At 37.0% G+C, this 18004-nt stretch overlaps 1 protein-coding gene across 2 annotated transcripts in view; it reads left to right on the forward strand.

The window, feature by feature from the left end:
* The window catches only part of FAM120C (family with sequence similarity 120 member C), a 138919-nt gene that overhangs the window by 59322 nt on the left and 61593 nt on the right, over positions 1–18004 (forward strand). For both annotated transcript variants that reach the window (XM_060002200.1, XM_060002201.1), the window contains exon 10: positions 12854–13103. In XM_060002200.1, the coding sequence (XP_059858183.1) occupies positions 12854–13103 (250 nt within the window). The remainder of the gene's footprint in view (positions 1–12853; positions 13104–18004) is intronic.

Below are 18004 nucleotides of genomic sequence, written 5' to 3' on the forward strand. Positions count from 1 at the left end.
TTATTATTTCTTTCCTTGGTTTGCTGAAGGTTTGGCTTTCTGCTCCTCTTCTTGTTAGATGATCAATTAAAGACTTTTCCTCTTTTCTAAATGTGAGCATTTTGTGCTATAAATTTCCCTCTCAGCAGTTATTTAGTTCCATCTCACAAATTTTAATATTCTGTATTTTTATTTTCATTTAGTTCCATTATTTCTTTCTTTTCCTTGAGACTTCCTCTTTGACCCATTAATTATATACAAGTGTTTTGTTATTTTCCAAGTATTTATAGATTTTTCTGTTATCTTTCTGTTAATTTCTTGTTTGATTCCATAGTGGCCTGAGAATATACTTTGTATGATTTCAATTCTTTAAAATTTATTGGAGTTTGTTTTATGGCCCAGGATATGATCTATCGTGGCATATGTTCTGTGGGCATGTGAAAAGAACATGTATTATACTCTTGTTGTATATTCTGTAAGAGTCAATTAGATTCTGTTCATTGATGGTGTTGAGTTCTGTATTCTTGCTGATTTTCTGTATAGTTGATCTACCCATTATTGAGAGGTGGGTTGAAGTCTCTAATTATAATTGTGGATGTGTCTATTTCTCATTTCATTTCTGTCAGTTGTTGCATCATGTATTTTGTGGCTCTGTTATTTGGTGACACACATTTAGGATTGCTATGTCTCCTTGGTGGATTGACCCTTTTAGCATTTTGTAATGTCCCTCTCTGTCCCTGGCAGTTTTTTTGCTCTGAAGTGTACTTAATGTGGTATTAATATAGCCTTTCCTTCTGTCTTTTGATTAATGTTCTCATGGTATATTATTTTCCATTCTTTTCCTTTCAACCTACCAATATCATTTATATTTGAAGTGAATGTTTTGTAGACAGCATATATTTGGGTCATTTTTAAAATTTTATTTATTTATTTATTTTTGTCTGTGTTGGGTCTTCGTTTCTGTGCGAGGGCTTTCTCTAGTTGAGGCAAGCGGGGGCCACTCTTCATCGCGGTGTGCAGGCCTCTCACTATCGCAGCCTCTCTTGTTGCGGAACACAGGCTCCAGACGCGCAGGCTCAGTAGTTGTGGCTCACGGGCCTAGTTGCTCCGCGGCATGTGGGATCTTCCCAGACCAGGGCTCAAACCCGTGTCCCCTGCATTGGCAGGCAGATTCTCAACCACTGTGCCACCAGGGAAGCCCTGGGTCATGTTTTTTTATCCAGTCTGTCAATCTCTGTATTTAATTGGTGTTGTTAGACCACTTACATTTAATGTAATTACTGACATGTTAGGACTTAAGTCTGTCATTTTATTTTTGCTTCTGTTTGTTTTCTCTGGTTTTCATATCTCTGTTTTCTTATTCTTCCCTTCTATAGATTACATGAACTTATTTTAGAATTCCATTTTTATTTATCTATATGTTTTTGGTATATCTCTTTGTATAGCTATTTCAGTATATTTACTAGGTATTACATTGTATATACATAACTTATTGCAGTCTACTGGTGTTGACATTTTACCAGTTCAAGTGAAGTGAACCTGACCTCTGTTGCATCTCTTTACCTTCCTCCATTAATAATTGTCTTAAATATTTTCTCTACAGACATTCAGAGCCACATTAAACAGTATTATGGTTTTTGCTTACCATGAAGTGTAATTTAGAAAACTCAAGAGAAGAAGGAAAATCTATTGTATTTATCCATATTTTTGTTCTTTCCATTGTTTTTTCTTCCTTTCTGATATTCCAAGATTCCTTCTTTTATCATTTCTTTTCTGTGTAGAGAAGTACCTTTAGTCATTTTCTTAGGGTAGGTCTGCTTTTAAAAAAGTTTTTTCTTCATCTGGAATGTCTTTATTTCCCCTTTATTCCTGGAGGATATTTTTGTTTTATATAGAATGAGTTTGGAGACGTTCCTTGCTCTTCAATTTCTTGGAATCATTTGAGAAGGATAGTTGTTAGCTCTCCTTTAAATTTTTGGTGCAATTCACTATCAAGTTGTCTGGTCCTGGACTTCTGTTTGTTGGGAATTATTTTTACTACTGATTCAACAGAAATTAATTGTATACAGGTTTGACACAATTTCTATCTAATGCCAGCAGGATTCTGTGTGTATGTAGACAAGATTATTCCAATATTTATATGGAAAAACAAAGGAACCAGAATAGCTAAAACATTTTTAAGAAGGAATAATAAATTGGAAGCAGTCACTCTACCTGATTACAAGACTTATTATGTCGCTGCCGTAATTAAGAATGTGTGGTACTGGCAGTGATATATAGACATATAGACAAATGGAACAGAATAGGGAACCCAGAAATAGCCTCACACAAGTACAGCCAACTGATTTTTGACAAAGCCACAGAAGCACTTTGGTGGAAGAAAGGTTGTCTTTTTAACAAGTGGTACTGGATCAATTGGAAATCCATAGGTGAACAAGTACTACATATCTAGACTAGTATCTGAAATACTCTGAAAGCAAGTATCTGAAAGAACTCAAAACTGAACAATATGTATACCTATAGCTGATTCACTTTGCTATACAGCAGAAACTAAGACACCATTGTAAAGCAATTATATTCCAATAAAGATGTTAAAAAAACCCACCATTTAACTAGTCTGATGACACTTATTTGTACAAAATAATTATGAACTTTGACTTAATGCTCATTTAAAAATAATAAAGTCTTAGGAGCCTTAGATTATCTATATATGTATCTATATCTGTATTTATCTATTCTCCTTAATGTCATTTCAGATATAATATAAGCTTCTACTCAAGAATAATAAAGAGGAAATTCACTTAAAAAAAACTGAACAGGGCTTCCCTGGTGGCGCAGTGGTTGAGAGTCTGCCTGCCGATGCAGGGGACACGGATTCGTGTCCCACTCTGGGAGGATCCCACATGCCGCGGAGCGGCTGGGCCCATGAGCCATGGCTGCTGAGCCTGCGCGTCCGGAGCCTGTGCTCTGCAACGGGAGAGGCCACAACAGTGAGAGGCCCACGTGCCACAAAAACAACAACAACAACAAAAAAAAAATGAACAATATAAAAATAATCCAATTAGAAAATCAGCAAAAGACATGCACAAACATTTCACTGAAGAAGATATACATATGGAATATAAAGACATGAAAAGATGTTCAACATCATTAGCCATTAGAAAAATGCAAATTAAAACCACAATGAAGTGTCACGACATACCTATCAGAATGGCTAAAATGAATAATGGTGATAATACAGCAGGCTGGATTGGATGTGGAAAAGCTGGATCACTCATAATTTGCTGGTGGGAATGTAACATGGTACTGCCACTCTGGAAAATAATTTGGCAGTTACTTAAAACTAAAAATAAGTGTGTAGCACTCACACTTTTGGGCATTTATCCCAGAGAATGAAGACTTATTTTCATGCAGGAACTTACACACAAATATTCATACCACCTTTATTCGTAATAGCCCCATACTGGACACAACCTAGATATCATGGAATATTACTCAGCAAAAAAGGAATGAGCTATTGATATATGCATCAACATGGATAGCTCTCAAGGGCATTATGCTGAGTGAAAATGCCAATCTCAAAAGGTTGGATACTGATTCAATTTATGTAACATTCTCAAATTGACAAAATTGTACAGATAGAGAACAGATTGGTAGTTGCCAGGGATTAAGGATGGTGCTGGAGGGCACTGGGTGTGACCATAAAAGGGGTAGCACAGGGGAGAACTTTGTGGTGATGGAATAGTTCTGTATCTTGATTGTGGTGGTAGTTATATGAATCTACACATGACACAGAACTATACACATAGTTGTGCCAATGTCAGTTTCCTAGCTTTGATATTGTATTATAATCATTTTATTTTATTTTTCTTTATTTTATTTGTTTTTTGGCCACACTGCGTGGAGGAATCTTAGTTCCCTGATCAGGGATCAAACCTGTGCCACCTGCAGTGGAAGTGTGGAGTCTCACCCACTGTACTGCCAGGGAAGTCCTTATAATCATTTTAGATATAACCATTGCGGGAAACTAGATAAAGGGTACACAGGACTTCTGTCTACTATCTTCACAACTCCCTGTGAATCTATAATTATTTGAAACTAAAAGGTTTTTTTAAAAAGATCATTCTAGTGGTTGTAGAGTATGGGTATGAGAGGGACTGGACAAGATGAAAGCAGGGACAACAGTCTGGAGACTCTTGCAAGGTAAAAGATGACCCTTTTGTTATTATTTGAGATCTGAACCTCAACAATATTTCTTGTGATGAAGAAAAGGGACAGATAAAAGGCATGATAAGACAGTAGAATCAGCGGGACCTTTGAAATAACCAGTGTAGAAGGTGAAGGACAGCAAGGAGTCTGGGATGACTTCCAGGTTTCTAGCTTTGGTAACTGAGTAGATACTAAAAGACTTAAATAAAAGAAGATATAGCTTAGGAGCCTGAGGTACACTAGAAGTAGACAGAAGCCATGTTTTCCTTGTTTGTTACACCTTCATAAATCTAAAAGATGTTTTCTTGAGAATTTTGTAGTATTCTTTTAAGTCTTTTGGGGTGTCTTATAGTCTGTTATGAAGCCAGGTATTCATGTGATTCTACCTTGGACTTCTTTCCTTGCCTAGCCTGGTACATCTACTTAAGAAATGACTTTCAAAATACAGTACCAAGTCCCTTATCCTTGTTTTCTCTTTCATGGTTTCAATTACCCAAGGTCAACCATGATTCAAAAATATTAAATGAAAAATTCCAGAAATAAACAATTCATAAGTTTTCTTTTCTGTTTTTTTAACATCTTTATTGGACTATAATTACTTTACAATGGTGTGTTAGCTTCTGCTGTATAACAGTGTGAATCAGCTATACATATACATACATCCCCACATCTCCTGCCTCTTGTGTCTCGCTCCCACCCTCCCTATCCCACCCCTCTAGGTGGACACAAAGCACCAAGCTGATCTCCCTGTGCTGTGTGGCTGCTTCCCACTAGCTGTCTATTTTACATTTGGTAATGTATATATGTCCATACCACTTTCTCACTTCATCCCAGCTTACCCTTCCTCCTCCCCGTGTCCTCAAGTCCATTCTCTATGTCTGTGTCTTTATTCCTGTCCTGCCCCTAGGTTCTTCAGAACCTTTTAATTATTTTTTTAGATTCCATACATAAGTGTTAGCATATGGTATTTGTTTTTCTCTTTCTGACTTACTTCACTCTGTATGACACTCTCTAGGTCCATCCACCTCACTACAAATAACTCAGTTTTGCTTCTTTTTATGGCTGAGTAATATTCCATTGTATATATGTGACACATCTTCTTTATCCATTCAACTGTCGATGGAAACTTACGCTGCTTCCATGTCCTGGCTATTGTAAATAGAGCTGCAATAAACATTGTGGTACATGATTCTTTTTGAATTATGGTATTCTCAGGGTATATGCCCAGTAGTGGGATTGCAGGGTCATATGGTAGTTCTATTTTAAGTTTTTTAAGGGACCTCCATACTGTTCTCCATTGTGGCTGTATCAATTTACATTCCCCCCAACAGTGCAAGAGGGATCGCTTTTCTGCACACCCTCTTCAGCATTTATTGTTTGTAGATTGTTTTTCATGATGCCCATTCTGACCATTGTGAGGTGATACCTTATTGTAGTTTTCATTTGCATTTCTCTAATGATTAGTCATGTCAAGCTTCCTTTCATGTGTTTGTTGGCAATCTGTATCTCTTCTTTGGAGAAATGTCTGTTTAGGTCTTCTGCCCATTTTTGGATTGGGTTGTTTGCTTTTTGGATATTGAGCTGCATGAGTTGCTTGTATATTTTGGAGACTAATCATTTGTCAGTTGCTTTCTTTGAAAATATTTTCTCCCATTTTGAGGGTTATCTTTCATCTTGTTTATGTTTTCCTTTGTTGTGCAAAAGCTTTTAAGTTTCATTAGGTCCCATTTGTTTTTTTGTTATTATTTCCATTTTGCTAGGAGGTGGGTCAAAAAGGATCTTGCTCTGATTTATGTCATAGAGTGTTCTGCCTATGTTTTCCTCAGAGAGTTTTATAGTGCCTGGTCTTACATGTAGGTCTCTAATCCATTCTGAGTTTATTTATGTGTATGGTGTTAGGGACTGTTCTAATTTCGTTCTTTTCTGTGTAGCTGTCCAGTTTTCCCAGCACCACTTATTGAAGTGGCTGTCTTTTCTCCATTCTATATTCTTGCCTCCTTTATCAAAGATAAGGTGACCGTATATGCATGGGTTTATCTCTGGGCTTTCTATCCTGTTCCACTGATCTATATTTCAATTTTTGTGCTAGTACCATACTGTCTTGATTACTGTAGCTTTGTAATATAGTCTGAAGTCTGGGAGCCTGATTCCTCCAACTCTGTTTTTCTTTCTCAAGATTGCTTTGGCTATTCAGGGTATTTTTGTTTCTGTACAATTTGTGAAATTTTTTGTTCTAGTTCTGTGAAAACTGGCAGTGGTAATTTGGTAGGGATTGCATTGAATCTGTAGATTGCTTTAGGTAGTAGAGTCATTTTCTCAATGTTGATTTTTCCAATCCAAGAACATGGTATATCTCTCTATCTATGTGTATCATCTTTAATTTCTTTCATCAGTGTCTTATAATTTTCTGCATACAGGTCTTTTGTCTCCTTAGGTAGGTTTATTCCTAGATATTTTATTCTTTTTGTTGCAGTGGTAAATAGGAGTGTTCTCTTAATTTCACTTTCAGATTTTTCATCATTACCGTATAGGAATGCCATAGATTTCTGTGCATTAATTTTGTATCCTGCTACTTTCCCAAATTCATTGATTAGCTCTACTAGTTTTCCGGTAGCATCTTTAGGATTCTCTATGTATAGTACCGTGTCATCTGCAAACAGTGGCAGTTTTACTTCTTCTTTTTGATTTGGATTCCTTTTATTTCTTTTTCTTCTCTGATGGCTGTGGCTAAAACTTCCAAAACTATGTTGAATAATAGTGGTGAGAGTGGGCAACCTTGTCTTGTTCCTGATCTTATAGGAAATGGTTTCAGTTTTTTGCCATTGAGAATGATGTTGGCTTTGGGTTTGTCATATATGGCCTTGATTATGTTGAGCTAAGTTCCCTCTATGCCTACTTTCTGGAGGGTTTTTTTTATCATAAATGGGTGTTGAATTCTGTCAAAAGCTTTTTCTGCATCTACTGAGATGATCATATGGTTTTTCTCCCTCAGTTTGTTAATATGGTTTATCAAATTGATTCATTTGCATATATTGAAGAATCCATGCATTCCTGGGGTAAACCCCACTTGATCGTGTTGTATGATCCTTTTAATCTGCTGTTGGCCTCTGCTAATATTTTGTTGAGGAATTTTGCATCTATGTTCATCAGTGATACTGGCCTGTAGTTTTCTTTCTTTGTGGCATCTTTGTCTGGTTTTGGTATCAGGTTGGTGGTGGCCTCCTAGACTGAGTTTGGGAGTATTCCTCCCTCTGCTATATTTTGGAAGAGTTTGAGAAGGAGGGGTGTTAGCTCTTCTCTAAACATTTCATAGAATTCTCCTGTGAAGCCATCTGGTTCTGGGCTTTTGTTTGTTGGAGGATTTTTAATCACAGTTTCAGTTTCAGTGCTTGTGATTGGTCTGTTTCTATTTTCTATTTCTTCGTAGTTCAGTCTCGGAAGGTAGTGCTTTTCTAATAATTTGTCCATTTCTTCCCGGTTGTCCATTTTATTGGCATATAGTTGCTTGTAGTAATCTCTCTTGATCCTTTGTATTTCTGCAGTGTCAGTTGTTACTTCCCCTTTTTCCTTTCCCATTCTATTGATTTGAGTCTTCTCCACTTTTTTCTTGTTGAGTCTGGCTAATGGTTTATCAACTTTGTATATCTTCTCAAAGAACCAGCTTTTAGTTTATTGATCTTTGCTCTCGTTTCCTTCATTTCTTTTTCATTTATTTCTTATCTGATCTTTATGATTTCTTTGCTTCTGCTACCTTTTGGGGTTTTTTTGTTCTTCTTTCTCTAATTGCTTTAGGTTTAAGGTTAGGTTGTTTATTTGAGATGTTCCTTGTTTCTTGAGGTAAGATTGTATTGCTATAATCTTCCCTCTTAGAACTGCTTTTGCTGCATCCCACGGGTTTTGGGTCGTTGTGTTTTCATTGTCATTTGTTTCTGCGTATTTTTTGATTTCCTCTTTGATTTCTTCAGTATCTCTTGCTTATTTAGTAGTGTATTGTTTAGCCTCCATGTGTTTGTATTTTTTACAGATTTTTTTCCCATAATTGATATCTAGTCTCATAGCCTTGTGGTCAGAAAAGATACTTTATTTCAATATTCTTAAATTTACCAAAGCTTGATTTGTCTCCCAAGGTATTGCCTATCCTGGAGAATGTTCCATGAGCACTTAAGAAGAAAGTCTAATCTGTTGTTTTTGGATGGAATGTCCTATAAATATCAATTAAGTCTGTCTTGTTTAATGTATCATTTAAAGCTTGTGTTTCCTTATTTATTTTCATTTTGGATCATCTGTCCATTGGTGAAAGTGGGGTGTTAAAGTCCTCTACTATGATTGTGTTACTGTCAACATCCCCTTTATGGCTGTTAGCATTTGCCTTATGTTTTGCGGTGCTCCTATGTTGGGTGAATAAATATTTACAATTGTTATATCTTCTTCTTGGATTGATCCCTTGATCATTATGTAGTGTCCTTCTTTGTCTCTTGTAATTAGTCTTTATTTTAAAGTCTATTTTGTCTGATATGAGAATTGCTACTCTAGCTTTCTTTGATTTCCATTTGCATGGAATATCTTCTTCCATCCCCTCACTTTCAGTCTGTATATGTCCCTAGGCCTGAAGTGGGTCTCTTGTAGACAGCATATATATGGGTCTTGTTTTTGTATCCATTCAGCCAGTCTTTGTGTTTTGGTTACAGCATTTAATCCATTTATATTTAAGATAGTTATCAATATGTATGTTCCTATTACCATTTTCTTAATTGTTTTGGGTTTGTTATTGTAAGTCTTTTCCTTCTGTTGTGTTTGCTGCCTAGAGAAGTTCCTTTAGCATTTGATGGAGAGCTGGTGCTGAATTCTCTTAACTTTTGCTTATCTGTAAAGGTTTTAATTTCTCTGTTGAATCTGAATGAGATCCTTGCTGGTTAGAGTAATCTTGGTTGTAGGTTTTTCCCTTTCATCACTTTAAATATGTCCTGCCACCCTCCCTTCTGTCTTGCAGTCTGTCCTGAAAGATCAGCTGTTAACCTTTTGGGGATTCCATTGTATGTTATTTGTTGTTTTTCCCATGCTACTTTTAATATTTTTTCTTTATATTTAATTTTTGATAGTTTGATTAATATGTGTCTTGGCATGTTTCTCTTTGGATTTATCCTATATGGGACTCTCTGCACTTCCTGGACTTGATTGACTATTTCTTTTCCCATATTAGGGAAGTTTTCACCTATAATCTCTTCAAATATTTTCTCAGTCCCTTTGTCTCTTCTTCTTCTGGGACCCCTATAATTCGAATGTTGGTGCGTTTAATGTTGTCCCAGAAGTGTCTGAGACTGTCCTCAATTCTTTTCATTCTTTTTTTTTTTATTCTGCTCTGCGGTAGTTATTTCCACTATTTAATCTTCCAGGTCACTTATCCTTTCCTCTGCCTCAGTTATTCTGCTATTGATTCCTTCTAGAGAATTTTTAATTCATTTTTTTGTGTTGTTCATCATGGTTTGTTTGCTCTTTAGTTCTCCTAGCTCCTTGTTAAACGTTTCTTCTGTTTTCTCCATTCTATTTCCAAGATTTTGGATCATTTTTACTATCATTACTCTGAATTCTTTTTCAGGTAAACTGCCTATTTCCTCTTTATTTGTTTGGTCTGATGGGTTTTTACCTTGCTCCTTCATCTGCTGTGTTTTCTCTGATCTCATTTTGCTTAACTTACTGTGTTTGGGATCTCCTTTTCGCAGCTTGCAGGTTCGTAGTTCCCATTTTTTTTGGTGGCTGCCCCCAGTGGCTAATGTTGGTTCAGTGGGTTGTGTAGGCTTCCTGGTGTAGGGGACTGGTGCCTGTGTTATGTTGGCTGAAGCTGGATCTTGTCTCTCTGGTGGGCAGGACCACGTCCGGTGGTGTGTTTTGGGGTGTCTGTGAACTTATTATGATTTTAGGCAGCCTCTTTGCTAATGGATGGGTTTGTGTTCCTGTCTTGCTAGTTGTTTGGCATGGGGTGTCCAGTACTGTAACTTACTGGTCGTTGAGTGGAGCTGGGTCTTACCATTGAGATGGAGATCTCTGGCAGAGCTTTTGCTGTTTGATATTACATGGGGCTTGGAGGTCTCTGGTGAACCAATGTCCTGCACTCGGCTCTCCCACCTCAGAGGCTCAGGCCTGACACCTGGGCAGAGCACCAAGACCCTGTCAGCCACACAGCTCAGAAGAAAAGGGAGAAAAAAGAAAGCAAGAAAGAACGAAAACTAAACAAATAAAATAATGTTATTAAAATAGAAAAAATTGTTAAAAATAAAAATGTAATTAAAAAAAGAAAGAAGAGAGCAACCAAACCCAAAAACAAATCCTTCAATGCTAACAAGTGCTATAAACTATACTTAAAAAAAAAAAAAAACGGACAGTCAGAACGCTAGGACAAGTGGCAAAAGCAAAGCTATACAGTCAAAATCACACAAAGCAGCATACACATACACACTCACAAAAAGAGAAAAAGTAAAATAAATAAATCTATCTATATATGTATACATAAAAAATAAAAAAGGAAGGGCACAACCAAATCAATAAACAAATATACCAATGATAATAAACTCTAAATACTAAACTAAGATAAATATAGAACCAGAAACAAATTACATGCGGAAAGGAAATCCCAAGTCTACAGTTGTTCCCAAAGTCTAATGCCTCAGTTTTGGGATGATTCGCTGTCTGTTCAGGTTTTCCACAGGTGCAGGGTATATCAAGCTGATTGTGGAGATTTAAACCACTGCTCCTGAGGCTGCTGGGAGAAATTTCCCTTTCTCTTCTTTGTTCACACAGCTCCTCGGGTTCACCTTTGGATTTGGCCCTGCCTCTGCGTGTAAGTCACCTGAGGTGTCTTTTGGGAAGTCTGAGGTCTTCTGCCAGTGTTCAGTAGGTGTTCTGTATGAGTTGTTCCACATATAGATGTAGTTGTGATGTATTTGTGGGGAGGAAGGTGATCTCCACGTCTTACTCCTCTACCATCTTGAAGGCGCCCCCTGAGCTCCAAAGGATCATCTCCGAGCCTCTGAAAAGCCTCAAAGCCACTTCTGAGAAATCTGTGATGTTTCTGCCAGGGGGCAGGCGGCGTTTAGGGCCCTCCATTGAGGACCCAACTTGGAAAGAAAGTCACTGACCCTGGTTTAGATTTCACTGTGTCTGTTTGCTGTCTTACATTCGGCGCCTTTCCTGATGTCTAATTTTCCTTCTTCTCTTTCTATGTCGCTGTATAGTACATGGAGCTATATTCAATATATTGTAATAACCTATAATGGAAAAGTATCTCAGTCCTCCTGGCTGGAATATTTATCCATCCATGTGGTCAAATATTCATTCAGACGAGGGCCATGCCCGAGGGATGGTGGAGCAACAAGACAGGAACTGGAGTCTCCGGCAGCTCGGAACCTTACTGATCTTAGAATGCTCACCTCCAGTCCTGGGCACGGTCTCCCCCTGCTTATACCAGGCTTGGTCTTTGTGACCACTGGGATACTGCAAAAGGGATGTCAGGGTATAGTGGAGACTTCCATTTTAATCTTGCGTTCTTTATCTCGGACTATAATAGGGGCTGGGTGGGCACGCAGCCAATTCATAAATTTTAAATTGCACACTGTTTTGAGTAGTGTGATGAAATCTCGCATAATCCTGCTCCCTCCCACCCAGGATGTGAAACATTCCTCTGTTCAGCGTATGCTGCCTGTTAGTCACTTAGTAGCTGTCTGGGTTATCAAATCAACTGTCCCAGTATCTCAGTGCTTATGTTCAATTAACCCTTATTTTACTTAATAATGGCCCTGAAGTGCAAGAGTAGTGATGCTGGCAATTCAGATATGCCAAAAGGAAGCTGTAAAGTGCTTCCTTTAAGTGAAAAGGTGAAAGTTCTCAACTTAATAAGGGAAGAAAAAATATCATATGCTGACGTTACTAAGATCTATAGTAAGAACAAAAAGATCTATGGTAAGAATGAGTCTTCTGTCTGTGAAATTGTGAAGAAGGAAAAAGAAATTTGTGCTAGTTTTGCTATCGCATCTCGAACTGCAAAAGTTATGGACACAGTACACGATAAGTGCTTAGTTAAGATGGAAATGGCATTAAATTTGTACAATAAGATATTTGGAGAGAGAGAGACCACTTTAACATAACTTTTATTACAGTATATTGTTATAACTGTTCTATTTTATTATTAGTTATTGTTGTTAATCTCTTACGTACCTTTATCATAGGTACGTAGGTATAGGAAAAAACATAGTATATTGCAGGATTCGGTACTGTCCATGGTTTTGGGCATCCACTGGGGGTCTTGGAACTTATTCCCTGCAAATAAGTGGGGGACTGCTGTGTGACTGTACAGCTGTGTGACCATTGAGCTTTGATTCCTTTTTTCACCTGCAAAATGAGCACTGTGTTTTGTGATAATATAGTCATAATGCTTCTCTCTCAGGTTTGTTCTGAAGAGTAAGTAAGATTTACATTTATATGTAAAATACTTAATACATACCAAGCATCTAATAAATGCTTACTACTCCTGCTGTTACTACTGCTAACAATAAAAATTATAGTGACAGAAAATACAAAGATGTTGAAGTGTGATGGTTTCTGTCAATTGTGACCAGCTGCAGAAATGCTCAGAGTCTCTATAGCCAGTTTTTCCTCAATTTCTGTTTTCTAGTTCCTTCAGTGATCCTTAAAGAGTGGTCTGCCTATAAAGGGAAGTCACCTCAAACCCCTGAGCTGGTGTCTGCCCTGACATTTCGGGAATGGACTTGCCCAAACCTCAAGAAGCTCTGGCTAGGCAAAGCAGTTGAGGACAAGAACAGAAGGATGCGTGCCTTCCTGGCCTGTATGAAGTCAGACACACCCAGTATGCTCAATCCGGCTAACGTCCCCACCCATCTGCTGCTCATGTGCTGTGTACTCCGGTAAGCCATGTGACCGGGAAGTGGTCAGTTCATTTCTATTTTATTTTTTTTGACATTTCCTTTAAGCACGTGGTTTTTATGGTATTTTGAGGTGGGGAAGTTTTATGTTTACTTTAGACTTCAGAAACATTGGAAATCAATTGCTATGATAGTCTCCTCAGTTTATGATCTGTCATCATCAACCCATGCATAAACACTCTTTTATTTTTGGTTTTATATTTGGTTTTTGTCCCCTTCAGCCTTTCTTCCTGATTCAGTCCCCTTCTCTCTACCCATAGTTATCCACTCTTGGGTATTTGATGTGTGTCCCTCCAAGCCATCTTCCATATATTTTTATATATATATATATATATATATATATATATATGTGCATGCACAATCTATAGTGATGTTTATATGTGTAGATTTTTTCCTTTTTTAACATGAAAGATACTGTGTTGTACATATTCTATTTCTTACTTTTTCACTCAGTGTTATTTTGTAGATCTTTCTGTATTCGTATATGGTTCGTTCCTGATGACTGCTGAATTATATTCCAACAATTACTTATATCATAGACTTTATTTGTTGTTTGATAGTTGTTTCCAGTTCTGGGATATTGCAAACAGTGCTACAGGGAATATCTTCATAGATGTCTCTGTATCTTTGTGTTCCTGTGTCAGTTTATCTGAAGTATGTATTTAGGAGTTGAAGTCCTGGATCCTGTAAATATGCATATAGATTTTTTGCCAAATATGGCCAAATTGCTCTAGATTATATTGGTTCTAAATTTATAGTCCTATGAAGAATGCATAAGGGTTTCTATTTCTTCATATTATTGCCAGGGCTGATATCTTATAACTTCTTAATTTTTGCTAATCCAGTGGGTTTCAAGTAGTATCTTTTATTTTAATTTGCATTTATTTGACTACAGATGAGGTTGATCTTCTTTTTTATATATATTAGCCATTTGTTTTCACATTCTCTGAAGTGCCTATTTATCTTGCAAATTTTCTTTTAGGTTACTTGTCTTTTTTCTTTCTGATTACAGAAGTTTCTTGTGAGATTGGGATTGACATATATACACTACTATGTGTAAAATAGATAACTAATGAGAACCTGCTGTATAGCACAGGGAACTCTACTCAGTGCTCTGTGGTGACCTAAATGGGAAGGAAATCCAAAAAATAGGGGATATATGTATACATATAGCTGGTTCACTTAGCTGTACAGCAGAAACTAACACAACATTGTAAAACAACTATACCCCAATTAAAAAAAGAAAAAAAAGAACAATACCCAAGAAGTGACAATGGTGACAGCAACTGGCTATCTTTATGCAAATGTAAATTTGGTTCAACTTTCTTTAGGGCAATTTAGCAATCTGTATATAAATGACAATTTAACAAGACTGTATGTTAAACCTTCAATACATAATATACCCTAAACAAATAAACATACAAATAAAGCAAATATCTTTTCTATATCTGTGTGTACATGTGTCAAATATCTTTTCCAGTCAGCCACAATTTTTTAGAAATTTATGTACAATATCCTTTTTAGAACAAAAGTATTTCATTCTCACTGACCTTTCATTATGATTTCATACATACAGAAAAGTGGGACTTCCCTGGCGATCCAGTGGTTAAGACTCTACCCTTCCACCGCAGGGGGCGTGGGTTCCATCCCTGGTCAGGGAACTAAGATCCCTCATGCCACACCATGTGGCGTGGCCAAAAAAAAAAAACACACAGAAAAGTTGGAAGGATAGGATGGCAAACACTCATATGACCACCACTTAGATTCTGTAATTAACAGCTTTATACCATATAACCATATAAACACTCATATGACCACACTTAGATTCTATAATTAACAGCTTTATACCATATAACCATATAACTATCCCTCTCTCCATCTCTAGCCATCCATTTATCCATCCTTTTTGATGCATTTCCAAGTAATTTGCAGATATCAGTACACTTTACCCCTAACCAATAAGTATTTAAGTTGATTTTGTCAAACCCATCAATCTGTACATTTATGGTGTGTGCTTTGGGGATCTTATTTAATAAATTCTTCCCTACCCCTGGGTCATAAAGATGTGTCTACTTTTTCTGTAACTATAATGTAACTGTTTACATTATAGTTTTATAATGTTGCCTTCCATGTAAGGTCTTTAATATAGTGGGTATTTATTCTGTATATGCTGTATAAAATGATCTAATTTTATTTTCTCTACATAATAAGCCATTTTTCCCAACCCCGTTTATTAAATGACCTGTTCTCTCCCCATTGATTTGTGTTACCACCATTATTAGGTACCAAGTTCCTGTATATTCTTGAGTCCATTCCTGGATTCTATTTTGTTCCATTGCCTACTTGCTGCGTTGCCAGTATCACATTCTTCGAATTATTAACGGTTTGTAATTTGTCTTAATATCAGGTCAGGTAAATCTCCACTCTGCTTTTCTTGTTGCAGACTTGTACTAAATATTGTTGAACCACATAAATCTTTTATTTTTAATATCTTTATTGGAGTATGATTGCTTTACAATGTTGTTAGTTTCTGCTGTAGAACAAAGTGAATCAGCTATACGTATATACATATCCCAATATGCCCTCCCTCTTGCGTCTCCCTCCCACCTTCCCTATCCCACCCCCCTAGGTCGTCACAAAACATGAAGCTGAACTCCCTGTGCTCTGCAGCGGCTTCCCACTAGCCATCCATTTTACATTTGGTAGTGTATATATGTCAATGCTACTCTCTAACTTCGTCCCGGCTTCCCCTTCCCCCAGTGTCCTCAAGTCCGTTCTCTATGTCTGCATCTTTATTCCTGCCCTGCCACTAGGTTCATCAGTACCACTTTTTTACTTTCCATATATATGTGTTAGCATACGATATTTGTTTTTATCTTTCTGACTTACTTCACTCTGTATGACACACTCTAGGTCCATCCAAATCACTACAAATAACCCAATTTCGTTCCTTTCTCTGGCTGAGTAATATTACATTGTATATATGTGCCACATCTTCTTTATCCATTCATCTGTCGATGGACACTTAGGTTGCTTCCATGTCCTGGCTATTGTAAATAGTGCTGCAATGAACATTGGGGTACGTGACTTTTTTTTTTTTAATCACACCACCATCCCCACCCCCCAGCGGCTTTCCCCCCTTGATGTCCATACGTTTGTTCTCTACATCTGTGTCTCAACTTCTGCCCTGCAAACCGGTTAATCTGTACCATTTTTCTAGGCTCCACATACATGCATTAATATACAATATTTGACTCTCTTTGAATTATGGTTTTCTCAGAGTATATGCCCAGTAGTGAGATTGCTGGTTCATATGGTAGCTCTACTTTTAGTGTTTTAAGGAACCTCCATCTGTTCTCCATAGTCGCTGTATCAATTTTCATTCCTACCAACAGTGCAGGAGAGTTCCCTTTTCTCCACACCCTCTCCAGCATTTATTGTTTCTAGGTTTTTTGATGATGGCCATTGTGACTAGTGTGAGGTGATACCTCATTGTGGTTTTGATTTGCATTTCTCTAATGATTAGTGATGTTGAGCATGTTCTCATGTGTTTGTTGGCAATCTGTATATCTTCTTTGGAGAAATGTCTATTTAGGTCTTCTGCCCATTTTTGGATTTGGTTTTTCTTTGTTTTTGTTTTCTTTTTGATATTGAGCTGCATGAGCTGCTTGTATATTTTGGAGGTTAATCCTTTGTCAGTTGCTTTGTTTGCAGATATTTTCTCCCATTCTGAGGGTTGTCTTTCCATCTCGTTTATGGTTTCCTTTCCTGTGCAAAAGCTTTTAAGTTTCACTAGGTCCCACTTGTTTATTTTTAATTTCATTTCCATTGCTCTAGGAGGTGGGTCAAAAAGGATCTTGCTTTGATTTATGTCATAGGTGTACTGCCTGTGTTTTCCTCTAAGAGTTTTATAGTGTCTGACCTTACATTTAGATCTTCAATCCATTTTGAGTTTATTTTTGGATATGGTGTTAGGGAGTGTTCTTTTTTTTCATATTCATATTCTTTCTAGGAAGTGTTCAAATATCATTCTTTTACATGTAGCTGTCCAGTTTTCCCAGCATTACTTATTGAAGAGGCTGTCTTTTCCCCATTGTGTATTCTTGCCTCCTTTATCAAAGATAAGGTGACCATATGTGAGTGGGTTTATCTGTGTGCTTTCTATCCTATTCCATTGATCTGTATTTCTATTTCTGTGTCAGTACCATACTGTCTTGATTAGAGTAGCTTTGTAGTATAGTCTAAAGTCAGGGCACCTGATTCCTCTAGCTCCATTTTTCTTTCTCAAGATTGCTTTGACTATTTGGGGTCTTTCTCTGCATTAATTTTGTATTCTGCTACTTTACCAAATTCATTGATTACATCTAGTATTTTCCTGGTGGCATCTTTAGCATTTGCTGTGTATAGTATCATGTCATCTGCAAACAGTGACAGTTTTATTTCGTATTTTCCAATTTGGATTCCTTTTATTTGTTTTTCTTCTCTGATTGCCATGGCTGGCACTTCCAAAACTATGTTGAATAATAGTGGCAAGAGTGGACACTCTTGTCTTTTTCCTGATCTTAGAGGAAATGCTTTCAGTTTTTCACCATTGATGATGATGTTGGCTGTGGGCTTGTCATATATGGTCTTTATTATTTTGAGGAAAGTTCCCTCTGTGCCTACTTTCTGGAGCGTCTTCATCATAAATGGATGTTGAATTTTGTTAAAAGCTTTTTCTGCATCTATTGAGATGATCATATGGTTTTTCTCCTTCAATTTGTTAATACGGTGTATCACATTAATTGATTTGCATATATTGAAGAATCCTTGCATTCCTGGGATAATCACCACTTGATCATGGTGTATGATCCTTTTAATGTGCTATTGGATTCTGTTTGCTA

The sequence above is a fragment of the Delphinus delphis genome, chromosome X, assembly GCF_949987515.2.
Source record: "Delphinus delphis chromosome X, mDelDel1.2, whole genome shotgun sequence".
Taxonomy (NCBI): domain Eukaryota; kingdom Metazoa; phylum Chordata; class Mammalia; order Artiodactyla; family Delphinidae; genus Delphinus; species Delphinus delphis.